The 14,937-nt window shown below is 34.2% G+C and overlaps 2 protein-coding genes across 3 annotated transcripts; one reads left to right on the top strand and one right to left on the bottom strand.

Moving 5' to 3' along the window:
• Nucleotides 1–8,875: 8,875 nt before the first annotated feature.
• Nucleotides 8,876–12,416, top strand: tmem221 (transmembrane protein 221). The gene is made up of 3 exons (XM_026253550.1): nt 8,876–9,406; nt 9,965–10,050; nt 11,198–12,416. Exons 1-3 carry the CDS (start codon nt 9,117–9,119, stop codon nt 11,689–11,691), a joined length of 870 nt encoding a protein of 289 aa, XP_026109335.1. The 5' UTR covers nt 8,876–9,116; the 3' UTR covers nt 11,692–12,416.
• LOC113081489 (BLOC-1-related complex subunit 8) lies at nt 10,143–14,278 on the bottom strand. Of its 2 annotated transcripts, XM_026253551.1 has the most exons (6): nt 14,155–14,278; nt 13,816–13,928; nt 12,916–12,980; nt 12,715–12,822; nt 12,438–12,523; nt 10,144–11,106 (listed from the first exon to the last, which is right to left on the bottom strand). In XM_026253551.1, exons 1-5 carry the CDS (start codon nt 14,189–14,191, stop codon nt 12,460–12,462), a joined length of 387 nt encoding a protein of 128 aa, XP_026109336.1. In that variant the 5' UTR covers nt 14,192–14,278; the 3' UTR covers nt 10,144–11,106; nt 12,438–12,459. The 2 variants fall into 2 exon arrangements, with proteins under 2 accessions (XP_026109337.1, XP_026109336.1); XM_026253552.1 differs by lacking the exon at nt 12,438–12,523 and having other exon boundaries at nt 10,143–11,106.
• Between the last annotated feature and the right edge of the window lie 659 nt (nt 14,279–14,937).

The following is a 14,937-nucleotide window of genomic DNA, read 5'->3' as shown; positions in this document are numbered from 1 at the left end:
GCTATGCTTTTTTTTCTCTCATATTAGGCTTATGTAACCTCATCTATTTTTAAAATCTCAAAGCCAGAGGTTTACGGAGAGAGTGATGCTGTTCCCACGATCCATGAGTGCCCGTTGCCCTCACACCCTCCCTCTGGCACACAGACGGACAAGTGGAGGAATCCTTGTTTTGTGCCATTATAACCATATAAAGAGAATACCAGGATGATATTCTCCATACACAGACACACACACACCTAAAAGGCTTTGACAGGTGGCCTGCATCACTGTCGGGCAGTTGGTCATGAGATATAAATGTATTGCGAGGAAGTGAGAAGCATTTGTGACAAGATCGCTATCACCAAACAACATGTTGGGCTAAGTTTAAAGTTCCTCAAATTTGTGAAAGCCTTTCCTCGTAAACCAATGCGACTATAAGCATCAAGATGTTTTGTTGTTGTTTCGAGCTTTAAGTCAGGTTTTAGGAGACTAATCAACAAACTGATTGGTGATGCTATTGTAGACACAACCACAGACAGAAACATCATGCCCAATACACTCATATTCATAACCTTTTTTTTTTTCAGTTTTGGCGAACTGGTGGCAAATTTGTATCATTTCATTCGTAACACACTGATGGTGGCTTGATTTGAAATAGCAAGCGAACAAAAAGGTCTAGCTTTTCCACAGATACACACACACACACACAAATCCACAAATAAATAATTTTAAGTTCTGCCAAACTGCCTGCGAATTTATACATTTTCATTAATCTGCTTACAGTTAATTTCAGAGGTGGACCTTTTCTAAAAAATAATTTTCATATTAATTTAATCATACAAGATTACAGTAATTTACTCCAATCATATGAATACTTATGAATTCTGAATGCAAGACTGAATGTTATATATGCACACTATTTTTAATATATACTGTATAAATATTCTTGATTGTGTGTGTGTTTATGTGTGTATTTTAACAAAGGCAACCTTTGCTGAAAATCCAGTACATTTACGCCAAAAATAAATTATTTCAAGAAACAAGAATACTATTTAATTTTACGAATTCAGATAGTTTGCACACTATTAAATAGTGGTTAAATGTTCGAAACACACACTGCTCAACTTACTACTTTTAAATAAGCTAATACATACAGAAATTTATGAACTACTTCAGTTCAGACTGCATATAAAATAAAATGAAAAAGTAAAAGATGTTGGAATAATGCAACTGTTGAACTAAAGGCCTAGTTTTTGCACAGAAAGAAAATAATCTCTTATGGCAATCTGAAGCTATTTTTAATTGTGGCGAAATGATCGCGAATTCGTATGATCCCATTCGTACGTTTTCATTGATCTGCTTACGCCCAACTGATGGTTAGTTTGAGAAGTGGACCTTTTCTAAAAATCATATATATATATATATATATATATATATATATATATATATATATATATATATATATATATATATATATATATATATATATATATACACACATTTACATTTAAAAAAGAAAACCAATTTATTTTACACATTTAATTAGCTTGCACGGAATTAAATAGCGATTCAATGTTCAAAAATGAAAGACGTAGTATGTAATAATGCAACTATTGCAGCTCTGGATCCTGTCTGCCCTCGGTGTACACTCAGCTTCCTGTGAGATTCTCCCAGAGGCCAGACAGTGGAAAAGAATACACACAAACAGTGGCAATGGTACGCTGACGGGCTCCCGCAGAGCAGCACTCGCTCTGGGGCCGGAGGGGACTAATTGCTGGGTCCCTCACGGGGCCAAAACCATCAGAGCTCCAACAACAAACACCTCTGTCGAGACTAGTCGAAGCTGTTTGGGCAGGGGACTGAAAATAAATGAGCTCTAGAATGCTAGAGCAAATAATAATTTGCTAATGGCCCTTCAAACTGTTTCAAAACCATATGCAACTGGCACCTGTAGAATACAGACAGTTCAGCTGTTGGTGGCTGAAGCTAATGGTTGGTATGTGCATGTATCGGTGGGATGAGAAACCTGCGTGCGCCAAAAATAGCAAGTAAGATTTGTATTTGCATACCAAATAACAAGAGCAAACGGTCTAAGAAGCTCAAGGAGCAAAAGAAAGGCTCCATATGCTTTCGAAATGACTATGGCACACCCTTATCAGTTGTTTTGGTGCAGTAAATGCACACCAAGTAGGTTAATGTCAATATATGAACTGGATGCATGGTTTCTGTATTTTGCAAAATGCAACAAGGTCCCTGGGGTATAAATTTACATCCTGGTGTAACAACGTCTGTTAGATTGCAAAAATGTGTTTTGTGGTGGATTTCACCCTTTGACCTTTGTTAACTGTTTAAGTGGTGAAGCATACAACTGCAGAGCTGGGGTTGATTGTCAGAGAGTGCGTATATTACAAAAATTTACATTTAGAATGCGATATTTGCAGATTTGGACAATAAATTAAAAAAGAATTTGCAAACTCAATAAATATAATTGGGTATATTTGGTATAATCATTTTGAAGTAACACAGAAATCTGCATTAAACCTGTAAATCTGTTGAGAAAAAAGCAAGCGTTAACAACACTTTGTGGAATAAATAAAGCTATGCATTCGTTTCTCATGTTCTCAAGGTAACATGCTGGCTGATGGTGGCTTGATTAAAACTAGTGAGCGCAAAAAAAGGCCTCATTTTCTATGCTTCAAATCTTTAATTGTATATACATATTTAGCAAACTATTATATTATTTAGCAAAATTTGTTTTGTTTTTAAATAATGTTTCTATACTTGTACAAATTATTATAATATTTGTATATTATTAATATGTATAAACATTATTAATTGTAATATATTATTTATATTTATAAATTACTAAATAATAAATAATCTTATAACCATTATTAATAATATGTCATTAGGATGAATGATAAAATATGAATTATATTATAACACTATATTATATATATATATATTATATAGAGAGCTATTGCAATACCAATTTATATTTATGTGTGCATGTTTGTATATCAAAATCATGTCCTATTTATGCAAATACTGTATTTTAATTCGTTAGTTAATACCATATATATACATACATACATACATACATATACACACACACACACACACATACAGCTCTCTATATAATATAATCACTAGCAGCCCAAATTAAACCATCAAGTGGTCACATCTTATTTGATTTTCTATTAATTTACTTGTGTTACGGCTACTGATCATGTGCCATTTAATTTAACTATATATATAACAGTTTTATACTATTAAAAAAGCGATCTTACCTGATTTTGACAATTAACTCGTCGGCTGGAGTCGTTAAGAAGAGTCTGCAAAATAAGTTGAATCGGCTGAATGGAGGAGTTGGTTGAGTTCACATCACCTGATGATCGTCGAGCTTCTTTTGACAACAGCGCATCTCCAGCTGTTCATACTGTAGCAGCGGCGCTCAAAGAAAACCACGCCCCCTCGGCGTTCCCATTGGCTGCAGACGACGCCAATCATCTTCAGCTGTTCCCACAGCAGCGGCATCGGGCAGAAAATACCACGCCCCCTCAGCGTTCTAATTGGCTGAAAGAGACGCCAATCATCAGCGCCTGTTCACAACATGGTCAGCAGCCGCCTACTTTAGAGTTCTGCATCCGCCTCTGTCGAGTTTTATTGGCTGCAAAAGACGCCTTTACTTTTATTATGTCTTTCACTTAATAAAAACCTCTTCAGATACTTTACATACACTTAAATATTTAGCGTACAATGGATATAGTTACATTTTGTAGCCTAGTTAGAGTGAATAGCGAAAAGAGAAAGATTAATAACACTGTCGTTTTTTTAACCACATTAAACACTGTAAAACGTGATGACGCTATTAAACCGGTTTAACTCATATTAAAATTAATAACGCAATAGAGGCATGCCGATATTAAACTGAACTGAAAAAAGCATTTATATTCTTAGTTAAAAATCAATGCATTAACATAATTAATATATTAAAATAATAAAACAATAACTGTGTTATTTTGTTCAATTATAATGGAACATAACTGTGTTATGTGCTGGCAGGAGTTTTAGCCTTTAAGGTCCAAAGCAACATTTTCTGAGCAAAACTTTTCATTAAAAAAAAAAAGATTAAATAAACAGAAATCAATTCATAGAAATTGTATAAAAATTATGAAACTTCTTTATAACTTTTAAATATAGTTCACTAAAGTATACAGAACCTTTAATTTTTGTATGGTCAAATTTGCTTTACATTTTAAGGGGACAATTATGAATAAAAAAAAGGCATATATATATATTCCCATTCCCACACCATTCCAAGAAATGTTATATATATATATATATATATATATATATATATATATATATATATATATATATATATATATATATATATACACACATACATACACACACATAGCCAAAATCTATAAAACAGTTGGAATTTAAATATATATGCATTAAACTTTAATACATATGTTTTATTCACTATCATTATTTTTTTACAATGGTAACCACCTAAAAATATGTATTCAAATCACTCTAAAAAATAATAACATATTCACAATTTCATACATGGCACAATACTTCATTCAGAGGTCATTTTAGCAAGTTTCCATTTCTGTCATTTATCTTAGCAGCTCTTATGAGCCCACAGACTACTTCCTAAAAAAAGTGACAATGAGATGCACAAAAGACATCTACTTCACGTGCTATTAAGAGGTTACCAATATCTCTCACTCATGAACACAATGGCTTTAGTTTTCCCCTCTGAGAGTTTACTGATGCAAGAAACAGCAACCTCATGTCATGCTCCCGAAAGTCCCTCAGCATCCCTCCTGCAGGAAGATCCCTCCAGTCTGGAAGGAGCAGACACAAACATTGATTTTAAGGCAAAAGGGTCAAAATTCAACTTTCAATTAACAGAGATCATCCCAGTTGATTAATCACAGTACATTAAGACTTAACTAAGTTTTCAGAAACATTACATTTAAATGAGGCATATGAGCAATTTTGTAATTAAATATGCACTTGCATACATTTGCAGAAGAGAAAACGAAGCACTGTTTAAAGCCAAGTTCAAAATTTTCTTTTAATTTTGCTGACATATTAAAGGTTTTCTTATATTATTTTATCACTTCATAAATAAATGCTCGAAAAAAATACTGTCAACAGACAGAAAAGATTCATTTCATATCAGTGGAGATTTCTGGCTATCAAAATCAAAACAAATGAGAAAACGGCTCTAAGAGATATCTATTGTAACTCTGACAGATAAAATGCAACAAAAGTTATGAAAGCAAATTAGCCCAAAAATCACACACTGACCAATTTTGCCTGTCTCTTGCCTAAAAAGACTTACTGAATATTCAATATAATTTATGGAGAAAATTAAGATTTCATCTAGGGTTGGAGCATTGTTTAAATTAAATTAAATTAAATTAAATCCGACTTTTATGTCAATTTTTTCTTATTTTATGTTAATTAATGTAATTAAATGTAACCGAAGTCAAAGGTCTAATACGATTTCTAATAATCATAATCATATTAAGACTTAAAGCTTCATTATATTCATCAAAGTAAAGAATACATTTTTCTTTGTAGAACATTAAAATGTTCTCCTCTTCTACTAAAGTTTCTCCTCTTCTGTAAAGTTTCAAACTAAAAACAAAATATTTATTAACGTTAATGTTTCCATTAAGAACATTGAACATCCATGGAACCTTTCCATTTCCACAAAAGGTTCTCAATAGTCAAACACGATTCTTTACATTATTAAAAGGTTCTTCATATTAAGAAAAAAAAACTATTTATTTTAAGAACTGCTCACTGAAAGTTTCTTTGAGGAACCCAGAATGGTTCTTCATTTGAGAACCTTTATTTTTAAGAATATAAAACCTTTTTAAGTTACCAGAACCTTTATATAAAGTCAAGTGTATAATGCATTTATAGCAGTTCATATAATTACTGCTCCACATAACTGTGTCTCATATCGAATAAAGGAAAGTCTGGAAAGTGTCAAGTGTCAACCTTTTTTTTCCCTGAAACTTCTCACTTCTGCTTTTGACAACATCAGCGGCCTGAAGTTTTTGTACATGTGGTGAGTCTCTCGGATTCAGAAATAGCCTCTCTGGTCAGCGTTCATGTTCAGGCGATTCTTCAGGCAATGGTTTTTTTTTTAGTGTCTGGCTTATCGCGTTCAGCACAGCGGCAGACCTTGAGTTCCCATCAGCCCATTCTGAGAAAAAAAAATACCCCACCTGCGCATCGAGGGTTAAGGTAACAAGCAACGTTTCACCTTCATGCCAATAATCTTAAATATCATGCTTATAGCATTTCGATTCATAAATAAAATGTTCCTGATAAAGGCCAACCATAGGCTAGATGCTCTTTCTATCTTCAGCACTGCTTCTACACCTGTAACGTACAAAACGAAGAGTGAAGATGTTAGTTTTTCCCTTTTTCATCAGGATATTGCTTGTATAGAATGTCATTCATTTCAGAGTAATTTATAACCAAGCACTAGCCCTCAGAAATCAGAAGATGTGATTGGATGTGGGCTATTTTTCAAAAAGCTTTTCATTGCCTTTTAACTGGGTCCAACAGAGTGCAATGCTTGTCTCTAAGGCAACGAAGTGAAGCTTTATCAGTTTTAAAAGGCAGCAATTACTGCCTCTATTTGCACCACTTTCAAAACACACACACACAAAAAGCAATGCAGTCAAAGGGACTCTTACCGTAGTGTTCTCAAACTTTGGTCCATTCCTCCAGATCTATACATCTTTCTTGTTGTGTATTTAAATTTTGGTGCAAAATAATCATTCTTAATATACATACTTTTGTCAATGACACTACAAATATGCACCGGTTTAAGCATCTTGTCATGCAAGTAGGCCCATTTCACTCAGACCCACCCAAACAAAAACCGTTTGAGCATTCTAGCAAGCTCGTTCCTTAAGTTATTTGTTAAAGGATAAGAAATACTACAGTGTGAAGTAACCGCTTTAGACAAATAAAAAAAGAAAGTCCTTGCATGATGTTGTTTTTAATATGTTTTTTTAAATATTTGTATTATAGGCCTGTTTATGATTAGCCTATATATAGCTACAGCATAATTTTAAAATGTCTTGCACATTTTATTTGGGAAATCTCGATCAATTTTTCAATTACAGGTGTTAACAAACTGCCATTTTAAACTTGAGGCTTCTGGTTTCATTCACTTCCAGGTGTTTGTGCAAAACAGCCAGTTAGGCTGCAAACTGGTATTTCTTATTATGTAATTTCAATTCATCATTATAAACACACTGGTTTGCAGGGTAAATAGTTTTACAGCGCACTGCTGCTACTTAGCGGTTTATGAATCTGAGATCTTGTGCATTCAAAGAAAATATCTTCTGCGTTGCAAGATAATGTGAAAAATACACTAAAAATGACTATTTATAACTTATAATATTCCTTTACTATTCATATATCCCTTTAGTTTGTATTATTCTGGACAATGTTTGTAAGTCGCTTAGCACACATAGGCTACATTACAGAGACGTCTATTTGACATTTGCATTTACATCTGCAAGACATATTTTTTGAGTGTTTGCTCATCTGCAATATGTCTATGGGACGTTTCCTATCAGATGTCAAATACACTTTATTAGTTTAATATGAATATACAGTTGAGGTCAAAAGTTTACATGCCCCCTTTCAGAAACTGGAAAATGTGAATTATTTTACCAAAATAAGAGGGATCATTCAAAATGCTTGTTATTGTTTATTTAGTACAGACCTGAAAAAAGATATTTCACATTACACATAGTCCACAGGAGAAAATAATAGTTTAATTTACAAAAGCGACCCTGTTCAAAAGATTTTGAGTACTGTGTTGTTAGCTGAATGATCCACAGCTGTGTGTTTTTCTTTAGTGATAGTTGTTCATGGTTTGTCCTGAACAGTTAAACATCCTGCTGCTCTTCAGAAAAATCCTTCAGCTCCCACTAATTCTTTGGTTTTCGTGTATTCGAACCCTTTCCAACAATGACTGTGTGATTTGGAGTTCCATCTTTTCACACTGAGGAAAACTGAAGGACTCATACGCTACTATCACAGAAGATTCAAAAGCTCACTGATGCTCCAAAGAAGAAAAAAATCCATGAAGAGATTTGAAGATCAGGGTAAATGTAACGTATTTTATCATCTGGGAAACATGTAACTATCTTCTATATCTTCTAAAGGACAGTACTAAATGAAACAATATGATATTTAGACAAAATAAGAAACATTTACACATCTCCATTCTGTTCAAAAGTGTTCACCCCCCTGCTCTTAATGCCTGGTTTTCCCTTCTGGAGCAGCATTTTGTATGAACCCTCTTATTTTAGTAAAATTATTAACATTTAGCAGATTCTGAAAGGGGGATGTAAACTTTTGACCTCAACGGTATGTAAAACCGTCTTAAAGAGAGATGTTCGTCCATAGCAGATGCTTTCCAGATCAAGTAATCTTTAACAGAAATCTTGAAGACGTATGTGTGCTACCTAGGTTTAGATAAGAGTGATTGATAAATAAATAAATGTAGCATATATGTTTTAAAATATAAAGGTTAAAAACTGTAAAGATACATAACAAGAAGACAAAAAAAAATAATAAAAATATAAAACAATATTTTCCAACTAAATTTGGTTATGCTTAAGGTACGAGCAGAATGTTGTATGAAAAATAGACTTAAATTAGTGCACTACACCTGTTGAATGCTATGAACGACAAAAACACGGAGAGGTATTAGCATTCCTTTGGAGAAACGTTCTCAAGAGCCAAATAAGGCTCTTATAGAGAACGAGCCAGCTGCTGCCTTGCGTGTGCGAATAAATCCAAATAAAAACTCCATTGTTGCATGAAAAAAGTTTTTAATCTGGGGATTTAAAGTGGATCACATGCTCTGACTGAACAACAGCGGCACGAGAGCACGCGCATTCCACAGCAGCCTCTCGAGCATCGTTTGTTTTCCTTGTCAAGAAACCCGCAAACAGAAAACAGAGTGGGAAGATATCGAGGAAAAGTGGGAGAACGTCATTTTTCAATGCACTTTCGCAGCTTTGCCGGTTTGTTTACATAGTAAATCGGACATTTAATCACTGTCGGACATGACGCAGTCCTACAGTCAGCGTTCTCTCGTGGTCCTCGCGTTTTTAGGGATTTCGTCCGCAATAATGTCCGTCCTGTCCGTCATTTTGATCTTCCAGCTCCAAACGCAACAGGCTGTTATAAAGGATTCTTCTCCTTTAGGGTCGAGTGAGATCACAGCTGTGTTAAAGCCCGTTTCCACGGTCCTTTCAGCCCTATCTCTGACACTCAACTTGAGCTCTGTTGTTGTGTGTTTGCTTCACAGCTATTTCGCTACTGAAATATGCCGAGGAGAACCAGATACACAAAGGTAATGGAGAAACTTGCTTAATTAAGTAGACACTTTACCATAGATTTGGGTACAGAATTTCAAAACAAATGTAAGCATACCTTTAGAGCAAGTTTATGAAGTGATAAAACAGCTGTAAAGAGCTTAATAGAAAAATAATTTGGACTGTTTTTGGTTGTTGGACGTTAGTGGAAGATGTTCATAGTACAAATCTGAGAACTTGAAGATAATTTCTTGATTCATCCACTAAAAATAACCTTTAACGTGAAAAAAATTGAGAGAAAAAGAGTTAGCTCTGTAAAAATGCTTGGAAGCTCAAATATCTAAGTATTTGGGGGCCACACTTGGTAAATGACATTTAATGGACTTTTGAATTTTATATTGACCTCTAGAACATCTTTCTCAGATATAACCCAGGTTTATCCATTTTAAAATGTATTTTAATATAAAGAACAGACAGAGAAAGGCTTGTTGCCAATTCTAGCAGGTCTTGAAATCAGTTTGTTAGTTTTGCAAATCGAGGCCCTGCTGCTCGTCCACACAAGAAGAAATGATCCCAGCTTTTGCTTATATCCTAAGGGCCGACTGGTTTCTACTGGATAGCAGGGTTGTCCGGCATGTGACAATTGGACTGTTTTGCCTTGGAGTTTCAGTTTACTTAGCTGGTAAGTGGAACACAAAAACCACATGGAAGTCATGTCATGAATTATACTCAAAACCTTTAATCATTAAGAACAGTATATACACATTTACAGAACAGTTACATTGACCTTATTACAAAAAATGTGTAAAAATTGTAACCAAAACTCCAAAAGCAGCTTATAAATATCATATGTCAATACCGAAAGATTTACTTAATTTTTAGTAAGGAAGCCCATTTCTGCCTCAGAATAAAGAAAAACTGACTTTATATCTTGCAATTGTGATGTTTAATTTATCTCTCATAATGTTAATTTATGTATTAATGCAACATTAGATCTCGCAATGGCTACTTGCTACTTTATATATCCTACTGTATATGACTTTATTTCTCATAATTTGACTTTAAATGTTGCAGTGTGACATCTAAACTTCCCTATACTTTTTTTTTTTTTTGCTAACTGATATTAAATTCCATAATTGTGTATTAGAATTTTATAATGTTAACTTTACTTCAGTGTTACATTAAATCTTGCAAATGCAATATTTTTCTTTGCAGTTGCAACTTTAGTTTTTCCAACTGTGACTTTCATCTCACAATTTGACTTTAAACCGTGCAAACTGGGACTTTATCCTCCGGTTTAAGCCTAGGCTCAGACTAAAATGCACGTCTGGGCTGACCGCACTGACTGATCTTAAAATTGGTCAGATTCATTGTTTTGTCTCAAGATGCACACCACCAATGTTTTTATCCAAGACATATTTCTAAAAACTTCTTAAATGTCCTAATTGAACTATGGCCTTATCCTGGCTTAACCTAAACCCTCTCTGTGAAACTGGGCCTATATTGCATAATACTCCTATCTCATTATATGTATTTATTTCTTATTTTAAACTCAGAATTACCTTTTTTATTTTGTAATTTTGTGATTTGACGATGGGCTTCCATATTTTAGAGTAGCAGTCATCATTAATATGAAGTGGTGGCCACAAGCGAATATGGTATATTGTTTTATCCAGATCTTCATCAGTTGTGCTTTTCTCCTCCATCCTTATGCATGCCATGATCCAAAGCTCTCTTCCTGTGAAAACAACAGTACATTAGTTTATATTCATCATTCAGATGACACAGCATGGAGGTATCTGACATATTTCATTTTTTCCCCCTCACAGCTATGTCTATTTACATGTTACTGGTGTTTGAAGTTGAGACGGGCATAGCCAGCGTGTGCGTGCTTTCCTCCGGTGTTCTCGTCCTGCTACTTATCGTGATTCACTCCTCAATACGCGCCGCACATACAGCCAAACACTTCCACAATGAACATGCCCACACCATGTACCACAGCAACCCTGAAAACATCGCTGGCATCCATACGTTGAACCTAAGCACTGCGGAAAAGCCACGGAGGCAGCACAGCTTAGCCAACCTGCACAGCCATTTCATCAACCCCGCTCACATGGATCCTAAACCGCAGTACTCGGCATCTAACGGCCCTCGCAGTGATAAGGACGGCTACAGTAGCGGTGGGAGCAGACGGACGCACCGGACACTTTCGACAGAGTCCGGCCTGTTTCAAGCCCAGACCAAACCCTGGAACGGAGTCAACAGTGAGATGAGATCTGTACTTGCTAGAAAAGCCACGATCAAGGACTCAACTTTAGTATGAATGGTACCACGCATCTAGTTTGATGTTAAGATGGGCAGTATATAATACAATATGTACTGTCATACATATATATACACCTAGACACTGGTGGAATAATTCAGATTTTTTGTTTTTTTTGAAAGTCTATTATGTTCTGTAAGCCTGCGTTTTTTTTGCCGAACATTTTTTAAACGTTAACATTGTGTAATATTACTACAGTTTAAGTAATTGCTTTCTGTAGGATCATGTGACACTGGAGACAAATTCAGCTTTGCATCACGGATATCTTAAAATAGAAATTAGTTCTTTCAAATCGTAAACGTATTTCACAATGTACTGCTTTTTCATCAGATTATAGCATCTTAAATTATTTCCGTGACATTTCAAGCAAAATATGTAAACATGTATTTTTCGTACACCTAATATCAACTTACAGGACAGGTGTTAGAAATCAGACTAATTGTTAAAATGTGAAATTACTACTGAAATACTTGAGAATTTTCGTGTAGCTGTAGGACAGTGAATTGTTCTCTTTTTTTTTACTAGAAAGACATATTTTGGAGCAAAACAATACAACTATAAAGGTTAAGAAAAATGGCATAATGGAATAACTTATAGGAGAAGCTGATCTGAATCGGTATTTAACATTTCTGTCATAAATAATAATAAAAAAAAATTACTGAAATTGTGTACATAAACTATCAAATTTACACTAACACTGCATATCTGATGTAGAAAAAAAAAAACTAAAATGAAGTTAAACAAACCTTGGAGAAAGACTTCCATGAGTCAGGGAGGTGTGACTGAGGTGTGTGTGGGTGTATCATTTGGATTAATTGCAGGTTTCACAGCACTGAAGTGACATGTATGTTTAAAAACAGAAAAGGTGAGCAAATTAAAAGTGAAGCAAACGAGCAAAGAAAATTTACAGGATGTCAATGCCACATTTACATTTAACAGTGACGTCATATATAAAACTACAAATAAATAAATAATAATAATACAAATGCATGTAGTTGCATTAAAATGGATGGTGAGTACAACCTTCGACCCTGTGAGCTGCTGATCTGTTCCTTCAGTGAAATGGCTTGCCGGAGCAGACCATCTATATTCTTGAAATAGAGACTACTGTTCGTCATGCTTTTAACTGCACTGAAAGACACACACACACAAAAACAGACATGAAGTACATTTAATAAAGTTCTATATAATGGAAATAATCCATTTGTGTAATGCATATCTTACCTGCATGCATATTCAACGGAGTAGATTGCCCCTTGACTTTGTTCCTCCCAACTCTGCATGTCCGTCTACAAAATCACAATTCATCACGGCACTTCAGTCAACTTGCTAATATGATAACATTAAATGTATATATTTTTTTGTTTATAATACACTTTTCTCATTCTCAAAGTGGTACAAAAATAAAAGAAAATACAATAAATAACAACGATAAAGCAAAATAAGTACAATTATTCTGTAATTACAACACTTAGGTCAACTTGATAATACAATAATATTAGAATTAATTTGATTTATTATGCAATATTTCTGAACCCAAGTGCTACAAAAATACAAAGACAATAAATTAAAATAAAACAAAAATAAATACACAACATGCATGTCTGTCTACAATAAATCAGTACAACAATTCAGTGCTTGCTTAAGTAATAATAATTATTCATTTTATTTATAATATGCTTTATCATACCCAATGCACTACAAACAGGCTACATTAAAACACAACAATATATCATATTTAACATTAGACAATAAATAACAACAATAAAACATAGAACCGAATATAATAAACTACCAAAAAAAAAAGCTTAAGTAAAACTATTAAGTGTAGGATATTTTGAAAGACAGTTGCTTGCTGTAACAGGAAATAATATATCAGTGATATATTACACCATATGGCATTGTTTTCCATTAAGAATAATATATTATAGTATTTTATAATTTACTATTACCATTTACAATGTAAAGTGAGATACTTAAGTGAAACCTGTGTGATTCTAATATAGCAGGTCAAATGTTAATAATTCAGGCAAATCTCTTAAAAATAACCTAATTACAGTGTTTCTGCATTACTGCAATATAGGCTAGGGAACAAATGTAACCCATTAAAACAAGGTCACTTACCTTGTGTTGCACGAGCTCTGGTAGGGATCTCCTGACGTGCTCCTGTAACCTATAAAGCGCTATCGACGGTTCATTGGCCAAAACACACATACTCTCTGTGAATTTATCAGTCACTGTAGCAAAAATAAACCAAAGATACAATCAGTATCTCTTCATCAGGTTCATATTAAATCATGTGTAATCTCAAATCAGATAACTGACGCGCTTAAAAAGGGCGTCTAATCAATTCAGTACGGTAAATTACATGTTAAAGATAATGTAAACACAAGTACACGGAGTCGTCCTCGATTATTAAACATGAATCTATACACATCAAAACTCTGACTCTATCTATTGTACCTCTTTTTACTTTCAACTGCATTTCTTGATCCTCCATTTTTATTAAATATTAACGTATGATATAAATATCTTTCTGTGTTACCAAAGAGCAGCTGTTTCCCTAAAAGTGTGCTTCCAAAACATCATCCGGAGTAACAGCAGGACAATATCTAGTTCCTAGCCACTAGTTCTAAAGATTACGATTCATCTGAGTGAATCAAATCATTTGAATCGGTTCACCAGTAAGAATTCATTGAATCATTTAACAATTTTTTTGGGGGGGTGGGGGTGTACTAGAACAGGCTTAAACACTAGGTTGTTCGAAAAACATTATTTTTCACAAATGTTACATTATTACAACACCTTTCTCCCCACAGCTCAAACAGTTACTGTATCAAATGAAGGCCCGCCTTCTGAAATACGAAATGTGCTGTGATTGGTTAGCTGTGCCAGTGTGTGTTGTGATTGGCTCCACTCAGTGCCTGGTCGGGAAATGTCACGCCCCTTACCATAGCCGCCTGTTAGCTTCAGTATCAATATGCTTCAAAATCAAATAAATTTGAGCGCGATTTAAACCCTTATTAGTGATTGTAACCACTCTAAGTTCATTTGGCTTGGAAAAACTAATGTCTCTGACATAGTGATAACACTCATTGACTTGTCTAGCGCAGCTCAACCAGATCTTGTCCCATTCTTCGATATTTGTGATGTCACAAATCCTGGAAAATATGTTGTTGTATGAATCTGTTTGGTATAGTTTTTTTAAAAGTGTTTTGTGTTAAATTAAAATATCTCTTTTTGAAA

The sequence above is a fragment of the Carassius auratus genome, unplaced genomic scaffold, assembly GCF_003368295.1.
Source record: "Carassius auratus strain Wakin unplaced genomic scaffold, ASM336829v1 scaf_tig00034501, whole genome shotgun sequence".
In the NCBI taxonomy this organism is placed as follows: domain Eukaryota; kingdom Metazoa; phylum Chordata; class Actinopteri; order Cypriniformes; family Cyprinidae; genus Carassius; species Carassius auratus.
This window is presented reverse-complemented; position numbering and strand designations above follow the sequence as displayed.

Bases quoted from the DNA above. Each gene is read 5' to 3' on its own strand.
- tmem221 (XM_026253550.1), top strand. From the start codon at position 9,117: ATGACGCAGTCCTACAGTCAGCGTTCTCTCGTGGTCCTCGCGTTTTTA. The intron at 9,407-9,964 runs GTAATGGAGAAA...TTATATCCTAAG, and splicing joins GGAGAACCAGATACACAAAG to GGCCGACTGGTTTCTACTGG. The intron at 10,051-11,197 runs GTAAGTGGAACA...TCCCCCTCACAG, and splicing joins AGTTTCAGTTTACTTAGCTG to CTATGTCTATTTACATGTTA.
- LOC113081489 (XM_026253551.1), bottom strand. From the start codon at position 14,191: ATGGAGGATCAAGAAATGCAGTTGAAAGTAAAAAGAG. The intron at 13,929-14,154 runs GTACAATAGATA...TTTTTGCTACAG, and splicing joins GCAGTTGAAAGTAAAAAGAG to TGACTGATAAATTCACAGAG. The intron at 12,524-12,714 runs GTTGTACTCACC...ATGTCACTTCAG, and splicing joins AGCAGCTCACAGGGTCGAAG to TGCTGTGAAACCTGCAATTA.